The following is a 25,452-nucleotide window of genomic DNA, read 5'->3' on the forward strand; positions in this document are numbered from 1 at the left end:
AGGGGAGGACCAGCTGCTACAGAGGCAGGAGGCCTCTACAGAGGCTACAGAGGCCAAAAGTTTATTAAACTTCAGTTTAACTGGAGCTGAAATATGTGCTTCTAACACAGGGCAGCAGAGGTTAACGGAATCCTTTTTGTAGATGTTTTATGACACTCTTTGGGGATACATATAAGAAGACTGGGACGTTCCAAGTAATTTAAATAAATATTTGTTTAGACTGTGTAAGGGGCAACTGGAGTTTTCAGGCAAGTCAGTCTTAGATGGATTTTCCTTTCTTTGCCCTTTCTCCCCAGCTATAGTGTAGACACGCTGCAGTTCACAGCCAGGCCACACAGCACAGCTGTGCCCCCCCCCCCCCCCGCAACCAGCTTTTGTGGTCAGCGAGACCTTGAGGCCACTGTGCACCCCCTGTATTGTATGGGTGGCTCATGGGGACAGAGGATGACAGCCCCTGGCTAGCAGGGGTGGCTGCTGCCCTCAGACCCAGTCAGGAGCCCAGGCTCCCCGCTCTCTCTCAGCACCAGCATCCTGTAGGGCTGCAGCACCATCCCCTCCTGTGACCCCACAGCAGGGAGATGTTTTGCAGTGGGTGACCTGAATAATGGAGTGAGGAGGGGTGTGGAGGTTGGGGGAAACAACCTGCCACGGTCAGGTTTGCTGTTAGTTACTTTGTTTTCCTCCTTGGTTGGCAAGTTCCCAGTTTGGTTGTGCTGCTTCTTGCTTCAGTTTGTGATTTTGCTGCCCTCTTTCTCCCTGCCTGTGAAAGCTGGTGCCAGTCTGCTGCCCAGCCCCCGTGACTGTGAAGTGGTGGGTTTGATAGCCAGAAGCCTGATTTCTTTCTGGAATACTTCTAAAAGCCTAGTGCTAATAGGAACATTAGCAATTCCCAGACCTGGCCGGCCTTGAGTTGCAATGTGCAGTCAGAATGGAAATAAGTTTTAGCTGTGCTTCCAAGAATGGGCAGGTTTGGGAAGGCGGAATGTTTTTCTTCCCTTGTGTGGGCCTTTCTTTAGTAATCAGCTGTACAAAACTGAAGAATAGCAGAACTACTTTGTTAAATAACCTGGCCCAAACTTTGGCCCAATGTTCAAACTCAACCCTTTCTGTGGTTCAATGAGGTTCAGCCAGCTTAGGGTGTTTTCTGCTTTTATTCCAGCTTTCCTGTCATTCGTGTTTTCCAATTTCCAAGCGAGAATGGTAGCACACAAATCCCCCTGTGACGAGCTGTACTTGGGTAGCAATGGGACGGCCGCAGCATCTTATCCAGGCTCAGAGTCTTCAGCTCTTCTTCAGGGGAGCACCTGGGGCTCCAAATCGGGAAGCACGAGGAGCAGCACAGGAGCTGTGCTGGGAGGATTTGTTGGGGCTTGTCTCACTGCCCGTCTGAAGTACATAACGACTTCACTTTGAGCATAAGGGTAGTCCAGGGACACACATATGCTGCAGCTCTTTGCTGGATTAGGGCCGCAGGCTGGCTTCTTTAGCTAGGCAGAGCCCTCTCAGACGCCTGCAAGCCTTTTGAAGTTTGTCTCTCTCTAATTTGAACCAGGATTCCATAACGCAGAGGCAGCTGAGTTCTTGTTCAGCTCATGACAAAATGACTCTAATATACCTCCTCCTGCCCCTCTGCTCTGCTGGTTATTTCAGGTTGCAGCTCCAGCCTTGTTACCAGCAGCACAAAACAGGCAACTGGAAGTCACCTCTGGGAGGCAGCTGAACTTCAGCAATGCATTGCTGCCACTGCTGCGAAGAGGTTGCTCTTGCAAAGCAGACAGAAGAATGCTGAGAGAGACAGACTGATGGACCAACCAACCGACCGATGGCATGGATGCTGTCTGGGCAGGCACAGACACATAGGATGGGGTGAATCACTTTCCAGGCTGGTAGCAGGGAATTAAACTGTGCCATAGCCAGACATCAGAGCAAGGCTCAACTCCCTTCAGGCTGTTTTGCCTCACCAGTCTTCCCCAACAGCTGGAAGGAGCATCCCGCCACTCTCCTTTAACTAGATGGCTGATTTATATCTGCTGTCATACGCTATAGCTGGTGGTACCTCCCCTGGCGTGTGGTTAATGTGGAAGGCAACATGCATTGAGACCACGGAAGGTTGCACCTGTGCCCTCTCCCCCCGACAGAGCAGATACCCAGCTCAGTGCCCAGCCTTGGACGGGAACTGTAGGGGAAATGTCCAGGGTGTGTTGTGGGGAAGAGGGAGGTGCTGACAGGTTGTGGGGAAAAACTCTGGAGGAGGTGACAACTTGCACTGAAGAGCCCTGTTTTGTCTTGCAGTGCTCAGGCAAGGGATCTCTTCAGACCCCCGCAGTGGCCAAAGGGCATGGGTGAGGTTAAGATGAATACATAAATCTGCATCCAGTGAGGAGGCTTATGCTCTTCCTTTCAGAGTGAGAGCTTAGCCCTAAGCCCTGCATCACCCTCATTTGTTACTCACATCGGAGCAGCCCTCAGCGTTTGCACAGGCACTGAATGGGACTGCCTGCCACCAGCCCCAGAGCTCCCCAGCGCTTACCTTTCCCTGCTGCAGGTATGAGTCTTGGAGAAGGGAGGGGGGCTGAATCCTGGGTACCTTAAACACCATCGTCATGTAACTCAGCTGGAGATAACTTCCAAACAGGGGAGGAGCAACCTTGCAACCTTGCTGCATCTAGTTTTTTCTAAAGGAAACGCAACCCTGAGAGAACTGGGTGATACTAAAGTAAGGCAGAGGGGTGGACTGGGCAGCTGCTGACAGTTAGTGACAGCTCAGATGGGAGCAGGACAAAGGCCCCATGTTGGGTCAGTGCATCAAAGCGTGTAAAACTCTAGAGCCTGTCTGTGGAGAACAAAAGTGTCCAGCAAACAGGATGGGGACCTGCCTGTTCTGCCTTTCATTTACCCAAAGGTCTGTGGACCCTTTTGGACTTCACTGCCAATAAACAGCTACTGGCCTGTGTGTAGGTACGAGTCTACAACTGAGATGATCCTATTCAATACTTTGTTCTATATTAGTGATGCTGATTTTTTTTTCTTTATGAGCTCCCATATTTTGTCTTATTCAGTGTTGAACCCAGTCTTCAGAGAAGTTAGGTGCTTACATCTGATTCTGAGGAACTTGGGAAAAACCAAGACTCTCGGGCAATCATGGCCATGGCAAGGCAATGCAGAATTGCTTTGGAAGGAGGAGACTACTTATCCAAAAGGTATCAAATTCAGAGCCAAAAGGAAACCGAAAGCCCTTTCAAGCCCCCATCTGATCCTTGCCTGCCTCTTTCATCTTCCTTGGCAGGCAAGCACTGTGGATGTAGCAGTTCAGAAGTACTAGGTGGCTTTTGGTTCACATACACTGTTTTAGGCAGAGACACAAGTAGGACATAGCAGAAACCCACAATTATTTCCCAGCTGTTTGTGACATGCCTACAGTGGGAAATAAAAGAGACATTTTAAAATGCAGTAGCTGACCCATCTTGACTGTCAAACTTTTGAGCAAGACTTTGCACGTAGCCTAATGAGGCCACATCTGGAGTGCTGTGCCCAGTTCTGGTCTCCCCAGTTCCAGAGAGACAGGCAACTACTGGAGAGGGTCCAGCGGAGGGCTACGAAGATGACTTTGGGATGGAGCATCTCCCTTGTGAGGAAAGGCTGGGAGAGCTGGGCCTGTTTGGTCTGGAGAAGAGAAGAATGAGAGGGGATCCTACCAATGTCTACAAATATCTTAAGGGCAGGTGCCAAGAGGACGGGGCCAGGCTCCGTTCAGTGGTGCCCAGTGACCGGACAAGGGGCAATGGGCACAAACTGCCACACAAGAAATTCCATCTGAATATGAGGAAAAATTTTACCCTGAGGGTGCCAGAGCACTGGAACAGGCTTCCCAGAGAGGTTGTGGAGTCTCCATCTCTGGAGGCGTTCAAAACCCACCAGGACGCGACTCTGTGCAGCCTGCTCTAGGAGAACCTGCTCTAGCAGGGGGTTGGATTAGTTGATCTCGAGAGGTCCCTTCCAACCCTGACTGTTCTGTGATTCTGTGATTCTGTGATTCTGTGGCATGCTGAAAACCTACACCACCCTCAGCCCTGTGCCTGGGGCTGCCTGTGTGGGATCTGCTGAATCTACTGGCTGCTCCCGAGCTGCGCAGAGGTGACTGTCACCTCCCTCTGCTGTCACTTAAAAAGCCGTCTTGTGTCTGGTCCTAGCGTGGAAGAGCACATCCCCAAAGCACTGTGTCGTCCCCTGTGGCCACTGAGGACCTTCAGGTGAGGAAAAAGCTAGGTCACAAAGAGATTCATGGGTTCATCAGAGAGAACCAAGATGCCCAGCTCCAGAATATTTGGCATAAACAATCATCTTCTTTTGCCTTCAGTAGTGAGGAAAGTAGTATGCAACTGAGCAGTTTCATTTTCTCCCTGTGGAGAAAATGGCAGTACATTTTCTTGCTCTTTCTCTTTTCTTAGCTGGTATTCTGAGAGCCAGAAAGTCAGCTACAATTACAGCAGGTTGCTAGAAACTTTTTTGTGCCTTCAAAATTCGTAGTCAGCTCTTTCCTGCTGTTCAAATGAATGTGCCACATGAAGAAAGACTTGGGGCATAAACTGTGCCTTTTTACTCTAGCCACAGCTTCTATGCAGAGTTTTCAGAACTGCTTTGTTTACGTAAAAGCCAGTTTTGTTAGTGTCCTTTAAATAACATGAAAGAGGAGCAAGCAGCGCATGTTGCATTTGTGCAGACAATACTGAGCTCTCCCCAAGTAGCCACAGGGTGTGTGAGTTCAGCTAATCAGACAACAAAGCAATATGTGCCCTCGAAAGCAGATGTTTGTATTGGAAAAAAAACACTAGTTCAGAAAAAAAGCAAAAGGAACAGCAACTTTCACAAACAAATAACACACACGCAGACACACACGGACACGTTCCCTAGGCTTGCTGTGATATAAACTTCTTAGCAGCACTAGAGTTAATATTTATCAAGCTGTCTGTCCCCAGACGCACACAGTGGTTTACTCTGGGAGAGTGTAACCAGCCAGGCACAAGAGAAGTGCAGCCAGGGCTGAGGCAGTTTTGACTCCCAGGGAAGCATCTCTGGGGCACACAGAGTAGAGATAGAGCCAGTGACTTAAGTCATCTGCTGCTGGCAGGGCCACTGAAAGCTTCTGGACCCACTGGCGCTGTGTGACACTGTTGGCACTGCCCCCAGGCTGCTTTTCAGGAACAGGAGTTTTTGAGATCTTTCTGCTCCGGGCCTCAGCACCACTCCTGCTGTATGCTCTGCTCAGAAAAGTAAGTCTCTTCTTGAGGAGAGGAGCCCTAGGTGTTGCCAGGAGGAGCACAGTAGAAAGAAATGCTCCTCTCCTCCTTTCATCTTTCTACAAGCAGGCTTTTCTGCAGCTCTGTCTGTAATTAGCTCTCCAAGGTGGCCAGGTATTTCATAGCTATTTTTAGTCCACAGATCTCAGTACATCCCCCCTTTGCTGTAGAGCCTCAGGAGGCTGCAGGCAGCAGGGCACCAGTGCCAACAGGTCAGGCTCAGCAGAGACAGCCGGTGCCCACACAGATGAGCACATTCATGCAGTGGTCTCCCCAGCACAATGGGAAGTCAGTGCATGCAACGCTGTGAGCAGAGGAGCTGCCCAGATTATGTTCCAGCCTTCCTTCGGGTTCTGCAGGATCAACCAAATGATCTCCCTGGCTGGGATAGATGGACAGATGTGCTTTCATACAGGAACCAGCTCTGTTTTATGCAAATGCAAGGGAACTGCTGGTAGACTGGACACAGGTGATGTGTTCATCCTTATCCAGAGTTGAAATGCAGATGCTCCAACCAGTTTCTGCTTAGCAGTAAGGGTAACTGCAGCTTCCAGGATGATGCCACTGGCTTGTGTCTTATGCAGACTTCTACCACCTGCATTTAAAAGATGGATGCTGCCCTGTTTTACACTTCAGTTGGACCCGAGTGAATGTGTGTTTAAGTATCTGATCATTGCTAAGAAAATCAGGGATGCCACATTCAGCTAAAAAATAGTGGGTCTTTTCTCTATCTTTAAACTCTTCGCTACATCTGTCAGCTTCAAAAGCACTGGCTCCCTGAACAGAAATAAACGTAAAGATTTGGGCCTTTATATGTCTAAAATCAAGCCTCTCCATTTTATCCTATATGACCCAAAATGTGTATATTTTTAAAATGATAGCCTTGTGCTGACTTCTAGGCTTCAATGACAGACAGGAGGCAGAAGGCTGCAACAGGCAACTTGGGAACAAGCATAATGGCTTCAGCATGTGTTAAGGCAAGATCACAAGGACTGGATAAGGTTACTACGGCTGGCCAAGTCCTGGAGGTGTGCTGGCTGGGCTGTGGGGCAAATCTTCTCTGGTAAGAAGTATAGAATACACTGCCCAAATCCTACCTAGGCAAAATTTTAGCATTGATATTTAAGCAAGAGATGAGAGGATGACATTAAGAGCCAGAACTGGATTTAAAAAGTCATCTTAAACATCTGCACTAGAGGTTCAGTGGTTTGGGATTTTTTTTTTTTTTTTTAAACATAGCTACTATGAAAAGTAAGAGTCAGACTGCAGCTGTGCAGGCAGGGAGAGGCACCATGAAATGGCCAGTGTAGGAAGCCATAGGGATCTGGGGGTGGGCAGAGGAGAAAACCACTGTGCCCACAGCTAGGAAGGAGGGCAGAAGGCCCCTACATCATTTAATGTGGGAGGAAAGAGGTGCAGCCACGTGTCACCCATGCCATGTGCTTTGGACTTGGGTCAGCTGCCAGCAGGCAGCCTCCGCGAGCTGCCACGTGCTGGTAGGGGCCCAAGCGTTCAGGGCTGTGCTCAGAGTTCCCTGGGGCTGGGATAGTGTGGGGCTCCTCACTGAGACCGTAATACCTTGGATGAAACGCCACCAGAGCAGTACATTAGCAATGCCAAGATCCTGCAGGCCTCTTTGCCTGGAGCGTTGGGGGAAACAGCCCTGTGCCGGCTGTGTCCCTGGGTTTTGCTGGCCATGTAGCTGTCTTGCAGCCTTGTAGGCTGTGGGGCTGCCATCAGAGGATGTATGTGAAAGAATCTCTTGTGAAGGAGCTGTGGCTGGGCTTCTCATGCACGTACTGTGCAAAGGAGACCCATTATATGAAGCTGGGCCCAAACCTGACATGTGGATGCACCAGGCTGACTTTGCTCTAAATTAAATTTCACGGATAAGATTGTACGTAGTGAATATTTTACTTCATCATCCTTCCAAAACAGCACACTTTGGGAACAAAGAAGATACAAGCTGTGAATCCACATGTTGTGATGGCATGGCTAAAATGGCCATTCCCTCCAGGAAGGTGTCAGCAGAGCAGGGTGATGCCTGGCCATCCTGGGGGTTCGCTGCGTGGCCATGTGTGCAGAATGGTCTGTGTCTCCTGCACCCCTTTCCTCCTCCATGGGGTTTCCAGAACAGGCATGGTGAGATTGGAAAGGTATATCCCCTCCAGGTGAACTGGGGGTGCAGGCAGCTCTCCTGCCTGAAAAGAGGAGCAGTGTGATGCTCATGGCCCAAGTGCCCAGCTCTGCTGGGCTGTCCCTGCCCATCAGCAACTAACACAGGGAAGGTCTTAGAAATGCTGATGGTCTAGCAGGCAGCCAAGGCACTGGGAGAGCCGGGTATAAGTGTGGGAAGCCAGCAAATCTACTTCTACTTGTCCTTCTACTGCTATGAGGGCAAGAACAGACTCATAAGCAGTGAAGGAGGCACCAAGTGGACCTGTTGGGCTTGTGAGGGTGTGATGATGCTCACATAACCTCCTTGTCATGGAGATCTTCACAATATGTAACTCAAGGTCTCTCTAGGTTTGATTAGAAACAGACACCCCAAACTTTGCGCTGAAACTTTGAGGCCATCTCCAGTTACAGGAAGTCTGGGCATATCCATATGCAGATGTATGCAATTTGTTTCACTTCAGCAGTTAGCATGACTGTTTTGAGGCCAGGGAGCCTGTTTCTAGGGAATGAGAGTTACTTTTTGGGATGCTCAACCGAGGGTGGATGCACGCCATCCCCTCCTTATGCTGCTGCCCCTGCTCCCTGCCTCCATCCCACTGTTGCTGCACAGTGACAGCTCATCCCTGCCCATGCCCACAGGGGCTGGAGGTGAAGGAGCCCATGTCTGCTGCAGCAGGAGAGCGGCGTGGCTGAGCTGGCAAGGGAGGCTCTGGGCTGGCAGCCGGCAGGCACAGGGACACCTACCGCCTACGCAGCAGGGACAGTGGCTTGCTCCTTGGGGCTGATGGCTTGTGGCGGAGATAACTATCGCTGCTGAAAACCCTGGGCCCAGCTCCCAGCTGCAGTTTGAGCTATGCAGTCAATAAAATTAGATGAGACCCAGAGCTGCTCTGTGTGTGTGTGTGTTCATGCAGACCCTTCCCCAGCTGGCTGAGCCACTCAAGCAGATAAGAAACAGCAGAGGAGTTCCTGATGAAAAGCCTCAGATCTTGTGCTTGCTGCTGCTGGAGTCGCAGGTGACCTGGGTGTTGGGGAGGCAGCCAGCACAAAGGCACAGGGAGGAAACGTCCTGAGCTTCCTGACATCATAAAAAATAAAAAAAAGAAAGAAAGGAAGAAAAAATATTCCTGGAAAACCTTTATTTATTATTCCATCTCTACTGACTTTCATAGGTGGTAACCCATTGCTGCAGATTTTCTGGAACTGTTTTATTATCATTAGTTTTCAAAATTATAAATATCATAGCCAAAGCATATGATTTATGCAGTCTGTGGGGCAGGGCACTGTCCCAGCCTGTTTTGGATGGGTCTGTCAACCTTCATCTCCCAGGATGTGGCGGAGGAGGCCAGCTGGTCTGAGAGTGCAGGTGCAAAGAGGAGGCAGGGTGGCAGTCACTGGCCTGGACACAGGTTCCAGGGTCCAAGGGTCATAAATCTTGGCAAAATGTTCCTAAGGATCAAAGCAAAGAGAGTTGAGATAGACAATGTAAGGCTTTGCTGAGCGTTACAGGGAGCCCCTTGAAAGCCTGAGGGAACAGTATTAGAGAAAGCAATAAATCTGAAAACAAGTAGGGTGGTAGTGGCAGATAGCACCTGCATCTGGGCCACCTTCATCACCAGTGTGCCTTCGACTTCCCTATACTAACTTGACATTTTTTTTCTCAAATCCCTTTCATAGCTCATCCTCCTAAGCTTAAACCTGGGCATTCCTTGATCTCCTGCCAGAGGGTGACAGCTACATTTCATCCTCCTGTTTCCATCCCAATCACCTCAATGCAGTCTTTCAGCTGCGAGAGTGAGAAGAGGGCAAGGATGCATATACCTTCTCACAAGCCCACTCATGGGCTTTTGGCTGTGAAGCCATGACAGAGTCATTCACAGAAGGGCTAAGCTATAAATATATAGTGAACTAAGTGGAAGGATGTTGTAATGAGGATGAGTGCTGGAAAAAAATGGGGATTTCCAAAGACATGGGCTAAGATGCCTGAGCTGGCATTAATGACCCTGGATATGATACAGCTGGGGAAAGCTCCCAGTGGGGACATCACTAGATCAGTCTCCCAGAAAGACTGATCCTGGACTGAGAACATTTAAAAATAGGCTAATGTGAAATTAAAAAAAAAAAAAAAAAAGATTAGCCAGTTGGCATGATCTTGGCTTGGTAAGGAGAGCACGGATAGGAAGTACCACCACACCCTTTCCTTCCTGGACTTTTAGGAGCCCGGTGTAGTGGCTCAAGGTTAAACCCTGCAGTAGGGCTACCATGTTTTTTGTCCAAAGATACCAGCCAGAAATGTGGGTGGGCAGGCATGACACTGGGCTGCACAGCTTATGTCAGGTGGGCCAGTCACTCACACAAATCCCCCTTTTTCTGGTCTGGGACAGCCTGCAGCGCAAAGCAGCAGCAGCAGGCAAGGGAGAGCCACAGCCCCTTGCCATGGGTCCCTACCAGGGTCCTGCTGGCGTGGCAGCACTCTTGCTAATGAAGGGGCCACCACTGTTACTGGAGGCAGGAGAGGATAGCCCATCACAGTGTCTGTGCCTGAGGATGCGTATGCTCTGTTACAGATGCTCAAGGTGGTTTTACTTGTAGCTGCTAAGCCTTAGAGAGGAACTAGCTCACTGCAGTGGTTGAAATGTCCACCTCCTGCTTTGCCATACTGCTCCTGTACATCATGGACCGTTAATTATGAATTGTTGAGGGCAGGCAGAGCTGCCCAGGCTGCTGTCAGGCTCCTCTCGATTCTCTCTGCCCCGCACACAGGCTGGAGTGTTTCCATAGGTGTCTCACACCAGCCTTTTCTGTGGCACTAAGCACCATTCACAGCCTCTTTGCCAAAAGCAGTGAAAGTCTTCGCTGAAGGCTGTGGGGGTGACTGTGGGGTATCAGTCAGGAACACCTCTGCTGACACACCACCTTTGCCTGGGGATGCAAGAGCAGAAAACAGAGCCCACGGAGCGTGATGCGTGGCTGCTCTCTATCCCTGGTTTTCTACTGTGTGTTATTCAGTAGGGGAGCTTGGATGAGCTGGTGACAAGGCACCATCTTTCAAGGCCTGGGTTTTGGTCCCTTCTGCCCTCAGAGACCTCTCCTGTGGCCAGGACCAAGGAACATAGTGCTCTGCAAGGTTCAGTCCCACTGTGGGCAGTGGGAGGGTGAAGAAGGGTCTTGCTGGGGTGCGTGCACATGGGTGTGCCAGGCTCATCTTTCCACCCAGTTCCTGGCAGGGGACTGGGAGGAGCTGGCAGAACTCATCCCAACCTCCCTTTCCCCAACTATGCTGACACACATAGGCTGTCAACTCCCCCTACCATAACAGCCACCTCCTGCCTTAAATACAGCCTGGCCAGCTGCCTGTGCCACCCCCGAGCAGAACTCCAACACCTCCAAAACTGAACCCAGCAGCTCTCCTACACCCAGGGCTGCCGTCAATCTCACTTGCCTGTGTTTGGGGACTGCTGCCCAGCTGCTGTGGCTACCTCTAATTGGTTGAACCAATTAATCAGTCAAAAGATTTACACCTGTCTCCTCTTTCTCTCTTCCTCCTCAAACCTGTCCTCCTCTCCCCTCCCTGTCCTCCCACCCCAACAGGCAAGGAGAGCAGTTTGGCAGAGGCTGACTTGCAGCCAAGCTCCGACCCTTCGGGAATGGACAGCAGCTACCTCAGCGTGAAGGAGGGTGGGGTGAAAGTGCCCCAGGACAGGGCCAGCACGGACCTCCCCAGCCCCATGGACAAGGCCGACTCAGAGAGCAACAAGGGCAAAAAGCGGAGGAACCGCACCACCTTCACTAGCTACCAGCTGGAGGAGCTGGAGAAGGTTTTCCAGAAGACCCACTACCCAGATGTCTATGCCAGGGAGCAGCTAGCCATGAGGACAGACCTCACCGAGGCTCGTGTACAGGTAATGGGGGATGACCTGGGGCTGGGCGAGCTGCAAACAAGCCCCTGCTCTCTGGGGAATGAAACCATGAGCCCTGCAAATTTGTTGTCCCTTGCTGTACTGAGGTCCCCTGCAGCCCCTGCCCAGCCTGCTGGCAGCTGAGCCCTGTCCAGAGCCTGTGCTGCAGGGACAGGACGGGGAGGTACATCCATGGTGATGAGCTGGTGGGGCAGCAGGCTGGCAAGCCTCATCACCAACATAAAACTATTATGATCACTACTTTCTTTGGGAGACTCAGCAGGGGACACAGGTTCATTAGTCTGGGTGGGAGCAAGCTTTCCCACAGCATGGATTCTTTTTGGCAAGATGGGGATGTGGAGGTGACCTGTTCAGTACCAGAGAGCATGAGGTGATACAGGAGAGGTAGCTCTTGTTGTCTGCTTGGCCAAGCAAGCGCTGAGACTGCACGAAGCCTGGTGATCTGGAGCAAACAGGTGCTCCCACCACCTTGAGAAAAGCGGCAGAGCCCAACAGTCTCAGTTGCCTCCACCCACCCATGTGCCAGCTCCCATGAACTTGCTCCCCCAAGATAACCTGGGGGTCCAGCAGAGCCAAACCCCACATGGAAGGAGTGAAAGATTCCCTGAGTGCTGCCCTTCACTCTGAGTCAGGGTTAAACTGGAGGCCTGGCAGAGCTCAGAAATGTGCAAAAAGGAGCACCATCACTTGGAGTGGACATCCAGAGCTCATGACTTTATGGCCATCAAAGGTCCTGCTGAAGCTTAGGCTCTCATTCTCCAGCCTAGCTAATCCTGTGACTTCTGTCTGCAGGTATATATATCAGCCTACCACCCCCCAGAACCTGCATTAGCATCAGGAATAGCTGGCACGTGGAGACATCTGTACCTCTTACAGCAGGAAGACTCCTGGGTCCCAGGCATCCCGACTTGCTCTCTAACCTTTACAAGTAGCTGTTGCAAACAGTTGAAGTAGCTGGGCCAGCACCCTTGCAAAAGTCAATTTTAGTCTATAAATTTGCTTCCATTTTCAACTAGCTGCAGGATTTTTCTTGTTTGCTTGCCTAAATTGGCTTGTAGGGCTGGTGTGCTCTTCTTTCCCACAGCTGTTTCTCTTCAGGCTGGACACGGCTGCATTTCAGCGGAAAGCAGCGTGGTTCCCATTGGTCCTGTGCCTAGCGTGCTGAGCGCTGCGGGATGGGCAGAGGGCAGCGCTACAACCGTCAGCTCTTTACGTCTGCCACTGATGAAGCCCTGGATTTCCCAGGGACACATCACAAGTGCTGACGGGGTCTCCTGGGGGGCCATGAGCGGCATCGCCTTACTGATTGTCCAGTGCATGAAATTCCTTTCGCTCAGGAATGAAAATGAGGTGCTGGAGGGTGGTAATCTCCTCCCGCTCGCCTCTGAGCTAGGGTGTGCAGCTAGCAAGCAGGGCTGGCGAACAGAGCCAGGGCAGGCAGGGCGGATACAATTCACAAGTGGAACCCACAGTCTCGGGTTTTTTTTCCCCACTTCACTGCTGGCTAACATTGCAGCTGAAGGCTCCGCAGGCAGCCAGGAGGAAATGTGGAGGGTGCAGCCTGGGAGTTCCACTCTGCCCTGAGATAAGGGTCCCAGCAGCCCACCACCACGGGCAGCTGAGAACAGCCCCTCTCCTCTTGCAGCCGCCAGTGCAGCTCGTGCTTGGGACAGCGATGACAGGGCTCATGTAATGGAGCGGCTGAAGGGCTTGTCTAAGTGGTCTGGCTACTCGAGCACTTACCCCGGGGTGAAAGGGGTAAGCACTTGCATTTCACTCATTCCCCCAGCCCTGCCAGGAAGGACCCTGTCCCTCAGGCTGCAGGCTGGCACCCAGCCACTGCCTTGTGACGAAGGGCTGCCGTGCCATCGGTAGAAATGCAGACTCCCTGTCACTGGAGAGCGAGAATCAGCAGGCTCATGCTAAGCGCTGTGGGTGCTGGCTGGGTAGGCTCAGGGGCACCCCGGGTGCCCGTATTTCATGTAAGTCCCCAGGGGGCTGGGGCTGCCAGCTAGCAAGCTGCTTAGCCTTGGCGCGATGGCTGTAGCCCCCAGGGGGCATGGGGACACAGCTTGGAGTGGCACAGGACTCTTCTGCTGATGGCACAGGGCTATGCTTCGCACAAGGGAGGCGTCTGCAGCTGGGGCCTTAGTGAATCACCTAGTGCCTGTCTCCAGCTCTGGGTTGTGTTATAGCTTGTTTAAGCTTGCCTTTGGCCTCCCACCCCTCTGGGCAGCTCTGCTCTGTGGGGGCCTCCTCATGCCATCACTGCAGTACCAAGGGCCGTCAGCTCACGGCCAAAGTGTGTGGACAGGCATGGGGCAACAGCTCAGGTGACTGATGGCAAAGCAAAAGCCTACTGCAAGGGCCCAACCAGGGCCAAGGCAGAGGGTGGAATAAGCCATGAGAGCCTTACTTCTTTCCTCCTGCAAGCCAAGTGGCCACTGCGTATTCAGAGACCCTCCACCAAGCTGGCAGGGGCTCTGGCTGCTGTGGGGTGTCTGGACACACACCTACTGAAGCCCCATGGGCCTTCTGCATAACTCCTCTTCCAGGGGAGGTATGGTCCTCTAAGGGATGGCGAGTCCTGGGATGATTTCATGGAGGCCAGCTCCAGCTGCCTGCAATGCTGAACTAAGCAAAGCAGAGCAGCAGGAAGGTGAGGCACCCAGCATGTTTGAGGTATGATGCTCCCTCCCACAGCTGGAGCCAACTTTTGGCTCGAGGTCATCCCCTCTAGCCAGGCTTGGCTCCCTGGGGAGCGCAACCAGCCACCGCACTGCAGGCAGGAGCAGATGTGGAGTCCAGACAGGCAAGTGGCAGCTCTGTTTTTCTTCCACCCCTTTCCCAAGCTCACGCTTCATTAGTGAAATAGCTGCCAGAGATCCCGGTGCCTGGAGAAGAGCTCATGCCAGCAGCATGCGTGGGGCAGGCTGTGCTGTCTGTGGAGTGGTGGCATCCTGCAGCCTGACGCTCTCCTGCTCCATTTCTCTGCCTGTCTTGGTTTCCATCCATCAGTGCTGGTATTCAACAATGCCAAAGCTCATTTCCCCTGTGATGCAATGCAACATTTTGCCTGCCTGCCCACCACAACCTGGCCCCTTGTTGCCAGGTACTACTAAGCTACTGCTCGTCCCTTTTTTCCAAAGTGGGAGCCATGTGTAAGCCCTGCACAGAGGCAGAGCCACACAGCCAGGGGGAGGCTGCTGGGTCTCAGAAACAAACCTGCAAGGGTGCACAGTGGGCACTGCTTTCATGTAGGTCCTACACAGCGTGCATATCCTGTTCCTTTCTCTTCCTCTTCCGTGTCTGGGGCTGCAGACCTCCAGAAAGAGCTCCTGCTCAGTAGCAGCAACTGCCTGAGCTTCTTCCAGCCCATCCAGGGCCGTAGCAGGTATCTGAGGCAGTGGCACTGGAGAGACGTGGTAGACACACACATGTATTCACACATGGCTCTTTCCCCTTGCATGCATGCACACCCCCATGTCAGCCTGGCCCTGGCTGTTCATCTCTCTTGAGTTGTGAGCATCTCTGCCTCCTGGCCTGCCCTGTGGCAGAGGAGAAAGAGATGGAGCTGGAAGGAGGCTTCACAGCCAGGGAATATAAACCCTCAGCCAGTCCCCCTCTAAGCCAGCCTTATGATTGCTGGGACCATTAATGAAATGTTTTTGGTGGTGACCCTGTGATGCGTCGGAGGCTTGAAAGTGAGAGGGAAGTGTCAAACTCCACCGTAGCAAAATCACTGCTTTGGAAAAAAAAGAAAAGAAAAAAAGCAAAGCAAGAAGTAATATATCTTGATCCCTTTCCCCCTATAAAACCCTGGGAGGCTGGTGGAAGGAGCGGAAAGACTGAGCTAAGCCTGCAGGAAATTAAACATGAAATGAAAACAAGCTCGAGTTATTCAATTCTCTCATCCCAGGCTCCAATTTCCCATTCCAGGCCACTGATAAAATGGTGTCCAGTTTCAGTGCTCAAGGATGAATTCTGGCTCTGTTCTTCAGGCTGGAAAGCAAAGGGCTGGTGGCCATCTCTGGGAAGAGGGGAGACAGCCCAGCCTTTCGCAGAGGGATAGAGTCCTGGAGACCAGACAGACAGACAGATGGAGGCTGAGCAGGAGGGCAGCAGGACTGGATGGCAGGGATGGGGAGAATGGATGCTGTGAGGCTGCCAGGAGAGAGCAGGCATGCGAGAGGCTTGAATGTGGCAGCCAGCTCTTGTCTGCGTCGGGGCAGCAATGCAGTGAGGGGGGCTTGAGCACAGGGCGTGGGGCACCACACTGGCTCTAGCCCTGTGGCTGCCACCAGCCCACCACCACTAGTGCAGGGGCCAGCCTCACCCTCCACCACTGCACTGGGGTGGGCAGGAGGGAGGGGAAATCACCTTTTTCACTTGGAGAAAGGACAAATGCAGCAATGCAGTCCCCAGCTATCCAGCCATGACCAGAGGGGCCTGGGTGAGGTCCCAGTTCAGCCCGGCTGCCCGTAGCCTGTGCAGGGCGAGTGGGGCTCCGTGGCAGGGGCAGGCCAGCAGCTCCAGCCGGGTGCCAGGGTAGCAGCAGCAAGACAGCCACCAGGAGCCTCCTGCTTTCTTTGTCTCAGGCCGTTCCCAGCCTCTCCACCCCCTGCAGCACATCAGCTGTGTATGCATATGGATTTAGGTACCAGCATATGGCTGAATGTTTATGGAGACATGAAACATTTTCAGTTCTGTAGTTTTTTATAGGGCTGATTTGGTACGTCAGGCCTTATCAAAGCATTGTCTGCAGGAGTCAGATACATGACATTACCCTACACTCCCATTCTAATTGTTAACACTGAGATGCAGCCCACAGCGACTGCTTATCCCTGGGTGAAGAACCCCATCCTGACCCCAGGGGATGTGCTGCACCAACCCTTGCAACCTCCGCTGTCACATCTTCATCCCATAGCAGCCTCTCTTGATGAAAGGTGACAAGCAACGGAAGAAAAATGGACTTTTGCTGGGTTTTAGATTTGCTTTTTAAAAGCAGGTGGTTTCTAAGATTGAGGAAATACTTAGGATTAGTTGTTTTTTTTCCTGACGTCTTCGCATTATACATTGTCTTGCCTGCCCTGTTTTCCCTGGAACACAGTGGAGGCCTGGAGAAACCTGCCTGCAGGACACCAAGCAGCCTAAAAGGACTTGGACCAGAGAAGAAAGAAGAATTTTAAAAAGTGGTTCAAACCTTGTCACGAGTGTTTTGGAGCAGTGGATCACTGCCAGCCCTCAGAGTGTCTCCAGTGCCCCCGGCATCAGCACTTTGACTGAAGATGCTCCTCTTTTTCAGCCTAATGCGATGGTTTGCCACAGCCTCCCAGCCCACCGGTCACGTGGGGATTGCAATTCAGGAACTGCCAGTTTAAGCCATTTTGCTCTGTCAGTGCCCATTCAATCCAATGCATAAATGAGGAACAGCAGAGCACAAGCCTGTGCCGGAGACCCTGCTCTGCCTCGTCTGGCCCTGAGGAAACCTCCCTGTGGCTCCGGCAGGGCAGCTGCTGTACCACCCCAGGAAAGCCGAGCGCACAAATCCCACGCTGATGGCTTTGGAGGTGACGCTGCAGAGCTGGGCACTGCTGTGGGAGCCTGTGCTGGGCCGCCCTGCTCCCGGGCGGGATGCTCAGGCAGGCTCCCCTGCGCTGCAGTGCAGGTGTGTGGGCAGGCGAGCTGGTGCCTTCACCAAGCCGGGGAACGGCCGCATATGCCTGGCATATGTTCGCCCCAGCCTCACGCACAGCCAGCGCTCTGCTCCCTACCTGCTCTCCACCCCTCTGTGCACAGCAGGGCCTCCTCCGCCCAAGGAGGAACCGGGTCACCACCACTAACTTTGAATCTGCAGATCAAAGCAGCATGATCTGGGCCAGCCCTGGGACTGGCCTGCAGCTGGGCTGGAGCAGCTGTGCCAGGAAGAGGTAGAAGAAAAGCAGACAGATGCCTGGGGCATCAAACCTGCTCCAGTAGGATGGTCTTTGGGTACAGCATGTGCTCAGCTGGGGTAAAGTTGGGACCTTTCTGCTGGTGCTTTTTGCACTGGCTGAAAATCCTCACAGGGTGTTTGGTTTGGGGTGGGGCGTTAATATCAGGGTGCTACTTTGGGTATGGCTGGCTTGTGGGTGACCCATGCCAGTGGCATTGCCATGGCTGTGGAGCAGGGAACTAAACCCTACACCATCCACAGCCCACATGGGGAGGACATGCCCGGGTGCTGCACTGTCCACACCCTGCACCAAGCAGCCCGTGGCCAGACCCAGCTACCCACTCGTACCACGGGGCTGGCCGCAGCGGGGAGCTGTGAGAGACCAGCACAAGGCTGCCTGCATGGCAGGGAGGGGGAAAATGAGGCAGGAGACCCTAAAACGACTCTTCCAGCACAAGCAAGATCAGCTCAGACCAGAAATCACAGACCCTCGGTCCTGTCTCTCCCTGTAGCAGCTTCTAGCTGTACTGATGTAGGCTGTAAAGGCTGTAAAAACTGCTCTCATGCCCCCTGAAAGCCAGCCTGCCACCCCACCCTGTGCCAAGTGCCCAGCTTGCCATGCTGTCCTCTGGAGACATGAGCTTCCCACACAGCGTCTGGTTTCCCGAGCTGCCTGCCAAGCAGCGGAGCTGCCCCACGGCCAGGCGCAGGTAGAGCCAAGCTTTTCGTTAGCGATTCCCCCCTCCCGCCGTGAGTCACCATGTAAAACTCGAAGCAGAACTCAGCAGCTCTAGGACTGCTCCTTTCATGCACTGGCGTGACCTGCACAACCCAGCCCCTGGTGATCGCCTGCATCTCTCAATGCCTTCAAAGCGGCTCTTGATTGATGTGTTTCCCTGACTCACAAGCTTCAAGAGGCTTTGAAGACACTGGGCCAGGCTCTGATCTCTCTTAGCCTGATGCAAATCAGGAGCAATGGTGCTGACAACAGTGCAATAATCCACACTGATGTCAAGCCAGTAAAAATAAGAGCAGAATCAGAGTTTTGGTCTTTCCTCTGCCTTGAAGGGATCCGAGCAGCACTGTGAAGCAGAGAGCTGCAAAGCCTGCAAAGAAAACTCAGTGTAAAGCAAAGGACATGCAATGCTGTAGAAGGGCACACGTCCTTTCCTGCAGCTAAGGAGGGAAAGGGTGTCGTGCCTTTTTTTTTTTTTTTTCACAGTTAAGAAAAATAAGACAGAGCTCAGTGAGAAAAGCAAGCTCTGAGCCAATGGCATTGTCATAGCCAGCATCAGGCCAGGGGAAAGCCCCAGCACTGCTGGTTTCAGCCTGGCAGCAGCACACACGAATGTATTCACACTTCTCGTCTGAGACTGGCTGACTGAGACTGGCACGAGAGCTGCCGGCAGCGCCTGGGTAATGCTGATGTAGGGGTGTGAGGAGGGTGAGCTATCCCAGGGCAAACCAGGCTGTGGGAACCAAGAGCTGTGAATGTCCCCAGACAGGCAGGACACCGAAAGATGGGCAGCGCCTTTTGCTCCCGGTTTGGGAGTGCAGGCTCACCCCAGACCCTCCCAGGGATGCTGGGCAGGACCGCTGCTTCCCCTCAGGGCTTTGTGGGGGGCAGCACCCTGCCCTGTGCCGTTCACAACCACCCACCTGGTGAAGCCCTGTCTGCCAGTGGGCTCCTCGGGGCTGCCAGGCTCCCAGCCACCGCTGGCAGCTCCCCTTGTTCACAGCCCCCTCTTGCCCTCTCCCCAGGTGTGGTTTCAGAACCGGCGAGCGAAATGGCGCAAGCGAGAGAGGTTTGGTCAGATGCAGCAGGTCCGGACCCACTTCTCCACTGCATACGAGCTGCCCCTGCTCACCCGTGCTGAGAATTATGCCCAGGTGAGTGCATCCCCCTGCCCTGGCCCATCTGTCCCAATGCCTGCTGGACACACCACCTCTGCTCCCTGTCCCCCAAAGTGATGCTTCGCTTCTTGGGTTCATCCGCCTGCCCTCATGCAGGTCTTCAGGAGAGCCAGGGCTAGGGCTATACTGCCAAGGACTGAAGGGCCAGGAGCTATTTAGCAGAGTGTCCTGCCCTGCTCCCTCATGCCCTGGCCCCGAGCAGCCATCTCCAAAGCAGGCATCAAGCCCAGCCCTGCGTGACATAGTGCAACCACCCTCTGGGCACAGGTTGCCCTGCTCAGCACACCCTATTACGCTGTCCATCTCCCATCACATGTGCTGCTGCACACTAACTTTCTGCTGGTTTGGAAAAGGTCCAAAAGGTTATTTCATGCCCAAAGAGCAGCAGTTCCCAGGAAAGCTTCCTGTTGCCTTGCCTAGGTTTCCATGCCCCTTCTTAAGGCAGTTGGACAAAAGCATTTATCCCCTGGGAAATTCCCACAGCTGTCTCCCAGTGATGGACTGTAGTACCCGCAGCGCACTTGGTGACGTCTGGGGATGCTTCCCGAGGGACTTGTGGGTTTGTGCTCCAAAGGGAGCCTTGTTGGGTATCTGGGGCTGCTCCCAGGGCCTGTTGAAACTGTTCCTGCCCTGACCCAGGAGGCAGGTGACACAGCTGCCTCCCCGCCTTTGCACCCTGTCCTGGGAAACCTGTCACCACAGTAGACTCCTAAGCACTGGGCTAGCCCCCATTTCACAACACTGCCTTCAGATGATGCCAGGGCAGAGCAGACAGGCATTTGTTAGCTAAAGGGCTAGGCTGTGCCCCCGCAAAGCACTCCCTCCATCCTGCCAACTCCTTCCCACCACCCAGAATTTGCCTGAGGGCGCAGATCTGCAGGCATGATGCTCTGAACCCAACTTGTCCTCACAGATCTGCTGAGAGTCCTCCCCCAGCAACACCCCGGCTGTCAGCCACCTCCTCAGCCAATGCCACACCAAAGCTGCCTCACAGCCAGGCCAAGAGCATTTAACCTCTCTCCTGCTTGGCGTCTCCCCTGAACTGAACAAGAAGCCCTTATGAAACAGCTGAGAGGTGCCAAAGTAGCTTTTTCAAGCAGAGGACACTCCCAGCAGCCTTTTCAGCACTTCATTCTCTTGCCTTTGTAATTTATACTGCTCCCTCCCTCCATACTGCCCTCCTCTCACAGCCCTAGAGATCAAAAAAATGAAAAGCAATTTGCAGGAGGTAAGAGATCAGAGAGGGCCCAAGGGCGAGCAGTGCAGCGGGCGGTGGGATGAAGGGCCCTTTGCTCTCTAGCTCCAGCCAGCTGCTCGCCTCCTCCCTGCTTTCATCCTTCATGCCCCTGTCCCCCTGCCGCCGCAGCACACCTACTCCCACTGGCAAATACTGAGCTCCTCTCCTTTCTTCTGCAATATCATTTTATGAGTGACACTGCAGGAGCCAGGGCTGTGCTCTGCATTAGGGCAGGCGACCTTCCTCAACAGGCAAGGAGCATTGCTGGGGAGAGGGGCAGGGAAACTGCCTGTGCTGGGGGCTGCAGGCAGCTCAGCTCTGATGGGCACATCTGTGCGGTAGAAAAAAGCCCTTGCCTAGGCAAAGCTGCCCCAAGCTGGGGCAGGAGGGTAGATCAGCATTCTTGCAGCATCCCTTTCTGCCTGTTCCTTCTGTATTGGGTAGGCCCACAGAAACACCATGGATGGCTCCAGGGTTTCTGTGCTGGGAGCATCCTTGCTCCAAAGAGTGCTCAGTGCGAAAAGATAAAAGAGAAATGGCGGGGAACAGATGAACAGAGAGACTGTGGCAGAGGAGGGGCATAGTACTGCTCCCTGTGAGCTAGTCTTCCACACTCCCTGCCCTGTCTGGGCTGGCATACAGATTTTGGAGCAGATTGGCTCCAGGGGAGGCTGCGGATGCTGCAGCTGGAGGGGGCCAGCATACCGCATCCCATTGTACCGGCTGTCCCTCGTGTGCAGGGCTGCCCTGCGGGGTGGCGGCAGGGCCAGGGCCAGACATGCTCTGTCCCACCAGGCCAGCCGCTGGCCACGTTCTGCGCAGGGCAGCCCTAACGCTTCTTTTCCCATCCCCAGATCCAGAACCCCTCCTGGATTGGCAACAATGGAGCTGCCTCCCCTGTGCCCGCCTGCGTTGTCCCCTGTGAGACGGTGCCCTCCTGCATGTCCCCTCATGCTCATCCCCACGCAGCTGGCGGCGTCTCCGAGTTCCTCGGTGTCTCTGGCCCTGGCAGCCACGTGGGACAGACTCACATGGGCAGCCTCTTTGGCACGGCTGGGATGAGCCCCGGCCTCAACGGCTATGAGCTGAACAGCGAGCCGGACCGCAAGACCTCCAGCATCGCTGCCCTGAGGATGAAAGCGAAGGAGCACAGCGCCGCTATCTCCTGGGCGACATGACAGGGTTGCAGCCCAGCACCCATGAGACATGGAGAGAGCACATGGGGACAGCCAAATAAATCCATCCGCTTGGACTCCAGACAGCAGTTGCCTCCTCGGGGATGTGAATACAGCACTTTTAGCTACCCTAGGCATATAAAGTACATATGTTAATGTAAGTGGAGTGTTTCCAGCATGAACACAGCAGCTCCCGGCTTCCCAGGATCAGGCTTCCAGGGGAGAGGGAGGCTGTAGAGCAGCACCTCTTCCAGTGAGATCTGGGTTGGGATGTGTCCTCTCTCACCAACACCTCCCCAATAACCTGGGCATTTTTTCTCCCCGCTCCTTCTTCTGACACCAGATCTGCCTTTCCAAAGAGCAAGAGCCCACTGGCATTTCAGCAGCTTCTCTGCCCCCGCCCCCCATCTTGCCCTCTTAATTTGTCAACAGTGTTGCTCAGATCTCTTCTGCCCTGGGCCCTGGATGGGGGCTCTGGCACCAGCAAAGAGACACCTCTCAGGGTGCTCCTGTCTGTTTAGCAGGAGCCACGACTTCCCACAGCTGAGTGGGGAACAGGGATAGGAAGATACCCGAAAGTAGAAAGAAGGCAACGGTAGCCCACCTCCTTCTAACCTGTTTCCTCTCCATCTTGCAGTCTGAGATGAAGCACAGAGCCGTAGAGGCCTGTGAGGGGGATGTTTCTCTTCCCAGCGTGGCACGGTGCTACCACGCTGAGAGTCTTTGCCAGCCGTCTGGCAACCCAGCTGGAGATGCACCCCAGCAGACGATAGCTTCCCAGCATGGATGGCTGCCCCAGGGAGTGCCCGGGGTTTGCTTTGCCATGGTTGTGGTCAATGTTGAGGCTCTTGTGCATGGTGGGGCAGCAAAATGTTTCCTCTGGCATTCACTGAGTTGGGAATTACCATCCTCAATTTAGAGACAGCAGCTATGGGAGGGGAGTACAGTCGCCGTGTAAATCCACAGGTGCCCAAAGAGACTGCTTTGAGAAACAGCTCAATTGCTAGCACACAGCCACAGTTGCGTGAGGCCATGGAATTCCTCATACACCTTGTGCTGGGGTCAGAAGCATGCAATGACAGCCCCTCCCTGCAGCCCTCCGCCCCAGGGCCCTGCTGCACACAGCTGCTGTGGGTGTCTCCACAGCGGGGACAGCACAGGGAGCAGGCTGGGAAGGGACTCAAGGCTGGGCAAGGCAGTGCTGCCCCATCTCCAGCCACCTCGGATCCTCTTCACCTTGCAGAGGAAGCAGGAGACACCAGAACTTGCCTGTTTTTTTCTGAGCCAATATGCATCCCCACTTTTCCCTCCCAGCGCTCTTACCTGCACAGTGCTAACTGTTAAGTAAGATCTCCTTCGCAAGGCTAAATCTTCTACAAGCTTTTCAATGATCTAGTAGTGCTAGGAATAATTTTGGAACATCCTTTTACCCCACTGAATTATCACCAAGGAGAAGCTGAAGGTCAGCGCAGCACTATGACCCACACAGCATGGCTATGCAGACTGAGCTTGAGCTGGGGCAGCCGTCTCTGAGATTCTCAAGGGAACTACAGGATTTTGCTCCCATAAAAAGTTGTGTGTCACCCTGCCCTCCCTCCTCATGCTCAGTGTTAGGGACTCTAGTAGTTCTACATCCAGGAATATTTAGTGGTCTTGGAAAAGGCTCCAAATAAGCTACAACCAAATATCAGGTTTCAGGTTAACAAGATATGCAAGTATTTCTATAACGCCTGCACTGCCAGACACTACCTGAATGATACAGCATTGCTAGATCAAATGTAATATATATTTATTGGAATAAGAACAGACCAGTACCAGTCTCTTTTCTCTTCCCAGAAATGCTAAGAGATGCCTGCCTCGGTACTCACAGGGAACCAGCACGCATATACCACACCACGTGTACAACCAGGGCCTCTCCCATCACAAGGAGCCAGGACTTATGTCCCAGCCTAAACTTTCAGCCGAGCCATCGGGCTTGATGGCTTAGGTGCTAAAAGTGATGCTGATCACTGAACCAGCCAGGATCCTGCTGACCAGCTGGAGGTGTACATCACCCCCACCAGATGCCCCAGAAGCCACCGAGGGTCCCAGGCCACCCAGGGATTAGTGGCAGGAGGCAGCTTCTCCAGCAGATTTTGTGCAGGCAGCCAAGTGCGCTGTCGAGAGCATTTCCCCAGGTATACTGGGGAGCATGATGCATCCCACAGTCAGCAGGGAAGCCCGTGAAGGGCCGCTGCCCCAACGGCCGAGGAACATTACTGACAAGGCAAATTTGCAGCCCGCAGAGCTGAGGAGCTGGTGGTGGGGTAGGCACATGGGGACGTGGTCCCACGTGGCCTTCAGCTACCAGAGGCAGCTCCAACAGAGGGCCATAGCCATTCAAGAGCTTAGTTGCATTCCCTAGTGAAGTTAAAGGGTAGTTTTTGCTCCCGGACTTCCATGGGGCCAGGATTTCAACCAAGCTGTTTAACAGCTCAGAGGACTAAGTGCTGTATCCCCAGTCTTGTTAGAGAGAGAGGAGAGTCTCCTGGTAGCAGACTTGGCATTTACAGAGGCTCGCTCCCTCCTTCCTCTTACCTTAATATCCATGTGCAAAGCACATATCAGACGCACTCAATCTATTTTAAATGCCACTGCGTGTGCCCGGCCCGGAGCCTGCCTGAAAGCATGATGAGGAGAGGGGGGATGCTGCTCCTCGGAGCCCTCCTGCCTCCTGCCGCCGGTGGCCCCGCTGCTGACCGGGCTCTGCCTCACCCCTCGGGTGCTGCCGCCGCAGCCGCACAGTCCCTCGCACCCACACCTGTGGGTCGTGCTGGAAGGCACTCCCCTCAGAAATCTCCAAAAGCAGCTATTCAGGCAGTTTTTAAGCATCTGTATTTACACATATTTTTAAAATTAATTTAAAAGCTTTTTTAAACTAGCTGTTAAATTAACAAGAAAAACTGTATAAATATATATATACATATATATATATATCTATCTTAATCTAGCCAACCTGTGGCTACTGCATTTCTTAAGGGTCACAGGGTCATTGCTGTTCTTGCAATCTCAAGTTACCAGGATGATGCCTTTTTTAATTATGATTATGATTATTATTTTAATACCTTTCAACACTATTTATGACTTCCTTCTCTATTTATTTCTTATTTAGTATTTTACTCCTGCCCATACATTGAGTTGCGATTCCCTGGCTTGGATGTGCCTTTGAAGCTGCAAGCTTCATCCCCAGCCACTGCCAAAATATGTCACCAGCCCCAGCCACCCTGGCACCTGCCATGCCTGCAGTGGCACCCTCTGTGGGTGCAGCACCTGCAGCACCCAGCTAGCTGGGCTCACCCAGCTGCCCTGCCTGGCCTTGTGGAGGTAGCAGAACATTTCTCCCAAGCAGTCCTGGCTCTGGCTGTGCAGCAGGTACCCTAGAAGGGGGCTGCCTTACACTGCCCGTGGTTAGAAACACCAGAGACATCCCAGAGCTTTGAGACTAAGGGATATAAATAGAGCAGTGTGGGTTCCCGGCATCAGCTTAAAAGCAGTTGGGTACCACTCGCCTCCAAGTATTTGGACACACCTCTTGCTTACGAGCAGTAGTTAGCGCTTTGGTAGCAACTGCAAACCAGTGGTGAACCAGGCCTGGGCTTGCTGAGCCCTGCAGGGTCCAAATTCTAAGGGCCGCTGTGCCTCAACAGGCTCATGGTGGGGAGCAAGAGAGGGGCCAGATGAGCCCCCCAGCACCTCGCCCACAGCCAACACTGCCACCCACCCACTCTTAGCAGGCTCCCGACGGCAGCCAGGCTCC

The 25,452-nt window shown here is 53.2% G+C and overlaps 1 protein-coding gene across 1 annotated transcript in view; it reads left to right on the forward strand.

Moving 5' to 3' along the window:
• Nucleotides 1–21,662, forward strand: part of ALX4 (ALX homeobox 4) — a 39,710-nt gene extending 18,048 nt beyond the window's left edge. Inside the window, exons 2-4 of the mRNA XM_040601947.1 lie at nucleotides 11,067–11,377; nucleotides 19,092–19,220; nucleotides 21,336–21,662. Of these exons, the coding sequence (XP_040457881.1) occupies nucleotides 11,067–11,377; nucleotides 19,092–19,220; nucleotides 21,336–21,659 (764 nt within the window). The 3' untranslated portion in view covers nucleotides 21,660–21,662. The remainder of the gene's footprint in view (nucleotides 1–11,066; nucleotides 11,378–19,091; nucleotides 19,221–21,335) is intronic.
• Nucleotides 21,663–25,452: the final 3,790 nt, after the last annotated feature.

The sequence above is a fragment of the Falco naumanni genome, chromosome 7, assembly GCF_017639655.2.
Source record: "Falco naumanni isolate bFalNau1 chromosome 7, bFalNau1.pat, whole genome shotgun sequence".
NCBI lineage: Eukaryota > Metazoa > Chordata > Aves > Falconiformes > Falconidae > Falco > Falco naumanni.